This window comes from Arvicanthis niloticus, chromosome 1 (assembly GCF_011762505.2).
Source record: "Arvicanthis niloticus isolate mArvNil1 chromosome 1, mArvNil1.pat.X, whole genome shotgun sequence".
In the NCBI taxonomy this organism is placed as follows: Eukaryota; Metazoa; Chordata; class Mammalia; order Rodentia; family Muridae; genus Arvicanthis; species Arvicanthis niloticus.
In genome coordinates, this window is record NC_047658.1 from 162,369,976 (window position 1) to 162,377,609 (window position 7,634).

The 7,634-nt window shown below is 45.0% G+C and overlaps 1 protein-coding gene across 5 annotated transcripts in view; it reads left to right on the forward strand.

Annotated features, from left to right (window-relative positions):
* Casp7 (caspase 7) overlaps positions 1-1,647 on the forward strand; it is a 38,458-nt gene extending 36,811 nt beyond the window's left edge. For all 5 annotated transcript variants that reach the window (XM_034487035.2, XM_076925272.1, XM_076925262.1 and 2 more), the window contains one exon: positions 83-1,647. In XM_034487035.2, the coding sequence (XP_034342926.1) occupies positions 83-312 (230 nt within the window). In that variant the 3' untranslated portion in view covers positions 313-1,647. The remainder of the gene's footprint in view (positions 1-82) is intronic.
* The last annotated feature ends 5,987 nt before the right edge of the window (positions 1,648-7,634 follow it).

Here is a 7,634-nt window from a genome sequence, read left to right on the forward strand (position 1 = left end):
TTCCCAAGTTCTCAGGGTTGGCTAATGGATCTCTCTCTCTCTCCCCCTCCCCCTCTCTCTCCCCCTCCCTCTTTGGCTGAAGGCTATTACTCATGGAGAAACCCAGGGAAAGGCTCCTGGTTTGTGCAGGCCCTCTGCTCCATCCTGAACGAACATGGCAAGGACCTGGAGATCATGCAGATCCTGACCAGGGTAAACGACAGGGTGGCCAGGCACTTCGAGTCCCAGTCTGATGATCCACGCTTCAACGAGAAGAAGCAGATTCCATGTATGGTGTCCATGCTCACCAAAGAGCTCTACTTCAGCCGTTGACCACCCGTCAGCCGAGAGCCTACCGTCGTCGTTCACTGATGAAGCCAGCTTTTACTTTATTTTTGTTCTGACGCTCTCAAAATATCCAGGAATGTTAAGGGGATTTAATTTAAGGAAAGTGTATTGATTCAGTAGGGAGGAAGTTCTCCAGTGATGTCTGATATTCTGGGTTTCCAGATTTTTTTTTGTTTAATAATTTTGTTCATTGGATGACTTCACATTTTTCCTTTAAGGTTAATTTTCTGTTTCTGCCCTCCCCCCCGCCCCGCCATCTCTTGAATGCATACTATGGGCTTGACCTCAGGAGAAGATATTGGTGATGACATGAATGGAAAGTCAGAGTCTTAGTTGAACTTGGCAAAGAGAATCCCAACTCTTGATGAAAGAATACAGCTGAGACACCTGTTGGCCTCCATTGGAAAAGGTGGCTGCTGAGTGATTTGCATGATTGTTTTCAGTGGCTCAGGACAGATTCTTAAGCAGACCATCCCAAGTAGCTGAAAGGAAACAACAGTTAATGTTCTAGTATGTGGGACCCAGTCCAGAAAACAAGCCATTCTAGGAATATTGGTGCAGAAGTGTCGATACAGGGAAGTCACTTATGTGGATAATTAAGAGAGAGCCAAGCAGTAGATGTCTGTTACCCACTGTGAGGCTATAAGAGGAGTTCAGTTCCTGTGTCATCAGTAAGAACGGTGGCAGGGTAGCCTTCTAGAAGCTAGGACCGTGGAGGGCTATGGTAATTGGAGCCATGTCCAGGACAAGCCACTGTCTGAGCTGGAAACCAAGCCAGAACTGAGTCAGACACCAAGACACACCCAGGCCTCCCCAGGCCTGTGCCTATATCCACCAGTGCCTTACCATTCCAAGGTGCCTGAGAGGCAGCTAGTGAGGTCCTGGGGACCATGCTACCCTGTGATGCAGAGCAGAGGAATGGATAGTAAGGCAGGGGTAGTGGTGGGAGTAAACTTGGCCCAAAATGTGAATTAAATAACGATGTCCTCTGGTGTGCTACTTTGTATTCAATCATTATTCACTGACTTGTCGAATCATCCACACAGGTGCTGAAGAGTAATCCATTTCACTTTGTGTACAGGATAATGTTTTTGTACTTCAAATACATCTGGAATTCTTTCAAATATTCCAAGACTTTTTTTTTCTGAATAATCTTTGGTGACCTCCTGTTCTACAAATGGCACCTTAGGCAAAGATCTTGGCAGTTTCTTTCCAAGGTGTCATTTTCTTTGGAATTCGTCATACATTCCTGTTTTTCCCGCCTAATAAGTGGTTGACAGATGTTCCTATTTATTGATTAAAATGTGTTTCAGAAACTCCTGACGGATCCAGTCTGATTTCTTCTTGAAGTTATTCAGGGCAGTAAGAAGTTAGAAAGAGGATTAAGAATTGGCCCTGTAGAATTGATCACCATACAAACCATAAGAAATTTTATTCTGAAGCTAGAACACAATAAGTACATAGTCATTGGAAGTCAAACATTTTGTAAAAAAGGTCAATCAGCCTTAAAGAGGTTTGGGATGGACAACCTCCTGTTAATTTGAGAAAAAAAATAGTGTAAAAGTAGACTTCTCGAAAAGAAAATCATTTAAGATCAGTTTGTTGGACTTGACCCGGTCCTTGCCAGCCAAAATACACCAGATGATCAGAGACCATAACTCCAACAATCTGGTACCCTCCAGCTTCCAGAATCCACAGACTGTTGCAAGCAAAGTGGGCTAGCCTAGTCTCTAAAGGTCCCCAGCATACAAATAAAGACTCAGTGGCCTTGTGGGGAGAGCCCTGTGGGCCTAGCTTTTTGCTTTGTAAGTTTTGACAAAGGGGACAGCAGTGATCCCAGGTGTTATATTTTGTTGGTATATTTATGTTAACGAACCAAAACCCTATTTATACAAAGTATTAAAATACAATGTCATTTCTAAGATGAAAGTGTACATCTACAGTTGTATAAGTATGCTGAATCAAAAGCTGTATAACAAGCTTTTGAGAAAGGAGACCAGCCGGGCAGTGGTGGCTCACGCCTTTAATCCCAGCATTTGGGAGGCAGAGGCAGGCTGATTTCTGAGTTCAAGGCCAGCCTGGTCTACAGAGTGAGTTCCAGGACAGCCAGAACTACACAGAAAAACCCTGTCTCGAAAAACCAGAGAGAGAGAGAGAGAGAGAGAGAGAGAGAGAGAGAGAGAGAGAGACAGAGACAGAGACAGAGACAGAGAGACAGAGAGACAGAGAGAGACAGAGAGAGAGACCAGTGCTCTCACATGGAGACACCCCCTGAATTCCTGTGTCCCATTCAGCAACACATCCACCAAGCTTGCTTCTCTTGTACGTGTGAAATTCTGTATCTGTATTCCCTGCATCTGATTGGATCTCTGGGTCCTCTTTAGTTTTCTGTGTGACATTCACCATATGCATATAAGGGACATCTAACTAGCTACTACTTGGAGCTTACATATCCTTTACGTTCATTGTTAGTACAGACTCTTCCCTTTTACTGCAGGCAGAAATGTCCCTTGGTTCTCAGAAACAGCTAGAGTGAATTTAGTTTTCCAAGTGCTATGGTTTAAATGAACAATGGCCCAAGGGATTCATGTACTTAAACACTTGGTTTCCAGTTGGTAGTGGTATTTGGGGGAGGCTGTGGGACCCATAGGAGACACACCTGCTACTAAAGAAGTATGTCACAAGGACCCAGCTGGGTATAACCATTGCCCACTTCCTGTTCTTGTTCACCCCACTCTTTCTGTCTCTCTGTCCTGTGAGATCGCTCCACTTCTGGTTCCTATTGTCATGCCTTCCCCACCATGGTAGGATCTGTCCCTCCCTTTGGGTCATGGTATTTTATCACAGCAACAGAAAAGCGACACCTGCCTGTGTAGGTTACAAACAGTGGGTATTACAGGCTGAGCACCTAGTGTGCAGAAATGTTCTCAAGTGGGTCCATGTACTCAGAAAGTGTCAGATTCGAGACATTTTGGATTAAGAATGCTCAGCCAATGAAAATCTAACCAAATAATCCCAAACTAAAATTCTGAAATCTGAAACACATCAGGCTCCAAGCACTTAGCTTGGGGATACACAACCTGCAGTCTATATTCCTTAAACCCTGCTGGAAAAACGTCTTCATTCTTGGGCACTCACAGGGACAGTGTGCCTGTGAAGATCGGAAATCTTATCCCACATGGCGCTGGTGGTCATTCATACCTCTGTGGGTACATTTTGCTTATTTATTTATTCATCTATTACTAGTGTGGGAGTTGTACACATGCCACGTTGTGCATGTGACAGAGGACTGCTCTGTGGAGTCAGTTCTCTCCTACCTTTCCTTGGGTTCCAAGGACCAACCTCTGGTTGCCAGGCTTCTAGCAAGCATCTTTATCTGCTGGTCCTTATCCTTTTATATTCAGACCTGCAGATGCAAGCTGCTGGAAGGCGGTAGAACCCAATCCTGGGGATTATTCCTTCCCAGTTCATTGGTAGCGAGAACCCAAGCTTCCCTTGCAGGAATAACGGAGCACTGTCTTCATCGCATGAGAAAGGGTGCTCCAGTAACTCAGTTGTCATGCATCACACGAGGGAGGTGATGCTCTGTGTGGTGGCTGTGGGCTTCATGCACGCAGATCTGGATCTCTGCCTGTTCCTCTTCCTCGGGGTGCCACCAGCCTATTTAAGGGGTTGGCTATTTATATATTCACAGATTGTCCTCAGCTTTATTCCTGAGCACATTTCTGTAAACCGTCATAAGCCCATTATGTTTATGAATTGCTTAAAACAGATTTCAGGATAAAGTGGTAGGATTTGCTGTAGATGTGTCGTCTCAACCTCGGGCAGATAAAGTCCTCTGTGAGAAACGACACAGCATCTCCTGAAAGGTCACAGGCTCTCACTGACCTCTGGTCTGGTCTTGTAATGCATCACCTGTCATACTAGACTGCAGGTTGTCCGATGACCATGGGTGGCCTATTGGTATCCTGGGTGCACACCCTTCCCTCCGACTTTTCTTCTTTTGGGACCTTTCCCAATAAGCAATGGGCAGCTGAGGAGAGCCTCAGTTTCCAGCAGCCGTCCATCTCACTTCGCATGGCCACTGGAAACATCCACGGCAGAACTAGTTCCTGTTCCCAGGATACCAAGACCTGTGGATGCTCACATTCCATCAAATGACTTGCATCTCCACATAAACCTGTGCATAGCCTCCTCGGTACTATCCTTTTTTTATATGTGCATATGGTGTGCATGCATGTCTGTTTGTGTGCACCTGTTGGTGTGTGTAAGTAACCCATGTGTGGTGAAGTGCACATGCAGCCCAAGAATGGTATCAAAAGCTTCCTCTCAGAAAGTCAAGGTTTTCCAGCTGAGCCTGGAGCTTGCAGGGTCAACTAGTGGACTAGCTAGCCAGCCTTCCAGGCAGTAGAGTCACAGACAGGCCAGCATCCCCACCCAGAATTTACTTGGGTGCTGGGTATCTGAAGTCTGGACATGCCCGTGGACCAGGTGCTATACCTGCGGAACCATCTCTCCATTCCCTTCTGTGTATTTTAAATCATCTCGAGATTACTCATAACATCTGATACAACATGAATGCTCTGTAAATGTCATAGTACTGTATTGTTTAGGGAGATGATGAGAAAAACCATCTGTTCGTGTTTGGTACAGATGCAGGTTTTTACCACACATGTTTAATCTTGGTTTGGTTGGATCTGCAAATGCAGAAATGGCAAGGGCTAAAATGAGACAGGTAGGCAATGAACAGTGTCCCAGCATCTCAGGGATGCTTCCCAGGTCACCTCAGGCATCCTCAATAAGTCTGGCTTTAAATACGAGTGCTCTCAGTTTGAAGGATCACGTATTTATGCAGTTGGTTTTCTCTGCACTGAGTTCAGTCCTGCTATCAGGGAGCACGTTCCTCCTGTGGTAGCTGATCTTCATTGTCAGCCTAACCGGATTTGAAGTTATCTCACTGGCTTGATGGACCCCAGGACAGACTTGAAGAAACAGAGGAGACGGCTGGCTGAGAAACAGTGTCCACCCCGCTTGCCTGACTCCTGAGGTGACATAAGGAGCCACCTCGGGCTCCCTTCTGCATGCTTTCCCTGCCATGATGACTCTCAAATTGTGAGCTATGATAAATCCTGTTTCATTTCCTCTTGCTGTGATAAAATATCCCAACTAACGCAACTTAAGGAAGAAAGGTTCATGTGGCTCATGGTTTCAGGACAGACCATCATTGTGTGGAAGTCAAGGCTACAGGAACGTGAAGCAACTAATCACATTTCCAGTCGAGAGCAGAAAGACTGAATTAGTACTTACTGGTTCTCAAGCGTTTGGGTTCTTTTCCCTCACTCTTACACAGTTCAGAAAAATCCATTTTCTAGGATTCTACCCACCTCAATTAACATGAAGAAGATAACCTCTCCACAGGCATATTCATGAGCCAGTCTTATCATGATGATCCCACATGAAGATTTCCTTTCCCTACATTTCTACATTGTGTCAAGTTGACAATCAGAACCAACCCTCATACTTTCTTATATTGCTTTGTCAGGTATGTTACCAGAGCAACTAGAAAAGCCACTAATATAACTCCTATCCCGTCTCCATTCTGAATAAGCATTTGCCAAGTGTTATGATTGGATCACTTGTGTGCTCTCAAAGGGTCTGCAGATGTGCTCAGCAGGCTTTGAGATGTCTTGTAAGTAGAAGGGTGGTGTGTACTGCATACTCTTACTGAGGAAAGAACTATTGTGCATTGAAGCCTGGGCGCTAGTTCCTCGGCCCCCACCTCCCTTCCTGCCCTTGCAGCCTCCCAGAAAGTGATTCTCTCTCCTCACTGCTGCGCCCTCAGGACAGAGATTGCTCTCTTGATGGACCTCAGGGTTTGCTTGGGATCAGGTGTTAAGTCGTCGTTTTGGATTCATAATAAATCATGAATACAAACACACTAAGGACATACTTGGAAAGTCCCTGCCAACACTTCATCACTGATGTGGACACGAAACTGTTAGCTTGTAGGTCCATGTGTGAAGAGCTCTCTACAGTATGCGATCAACCAACATCTGAAAACGCATGGTCCAATGCAGTGGGCTGCCTTTGGTGTGACTTTAGTTATATGGTTTTGTAAATATTTATGCCACCACGGCTTTGTTTCCAGCATTTAAAGCCAAGTGATGCCAATGCAGTGTAAATTTAGAAAGGTTATAGAGACAGATATACAAGACCAGGAAGTTCTTGGGCTCTGATGGGCTGACCTAGCAAATAGAATAGGGGTTGTGAAGGAGCAGGGGAAGGAAGGGTTAATGACAGGATGGGTCTGGTCTAATTCTAGTTTTAGCTTCAGTTGTGCAAAATGCATCTCAGTCAGCAAAGTGTTTATTAATTAATTAATTAATTTTTATTTTTAGTGAAGAAGCATTGAAATGCTTACAAATTGGACTCTGGTACTGGAGAGATGGTTCAGCTGTTAAGAGCTCTGATTGCTCTTCCAGAGGTCCTGAGTTCAATTCTCAGCAACCACATGGTGACTCACAGCCATCTGTAATGGGATCTGATGCCCTCTTCTGGTGTGTCTGAAGACAGCTAACGTGTGCGCATATAAATTAAACAAACAAACAAATAAAAATAGGACTCTGAGTTGGACCCATGATCTGTGGGTCCAACTGTGCCATTCGACCACATGATGCTCATGTGATCATTCTGTCTTGTCATCTGCATAAGAAGGTAATATGAAGATGAAAGGGAGTGATATAAGTAGAAGATTTAATGAGATGCCTGCACAAAGATCAGTAAATAGTAGACACCCAAGACAGTGATGTCAAAGACACTGAGGGTGACGCTGCTGGGGGCAGTAACCCACCACTTGTTGCTTCTACCCCCAAACCTCTGATCTGATCATGTCTTTTAATCTGTGTTGTTAAACTGAAGTCTTCTTCCTGAAGTGCAGGACTGACTGACGGGGTCAACGCTTGGTGAACACAACTCATTGTCCAAAGTCATGTTACATTGGGTGCTTTCAAATGTGACTGAGATGATGCTCACCCCAGAAAAAATGAGCAAGTCACCCCAGTACACTAGTTGGGAGAGCTGTATGTATCCAACTCTAAGTACAAATGGAAGCTGCCCCTCTGCCTGCCGAGGACAGATTGCTGGAATAAATACTTTCCGTCTTAGCCCCAGCAAAATGGAGGGAACAAGAAGAGAGAGGAGATTGGAGCTGGCAAATAGAAGAGTCCTCCTTTAGTGATTCCTGAGCTTTGGGGTATCTGAACACCCTTAGAGACCTGGTTTATGCAGCTGTTTCTTAGTCTGAGCCA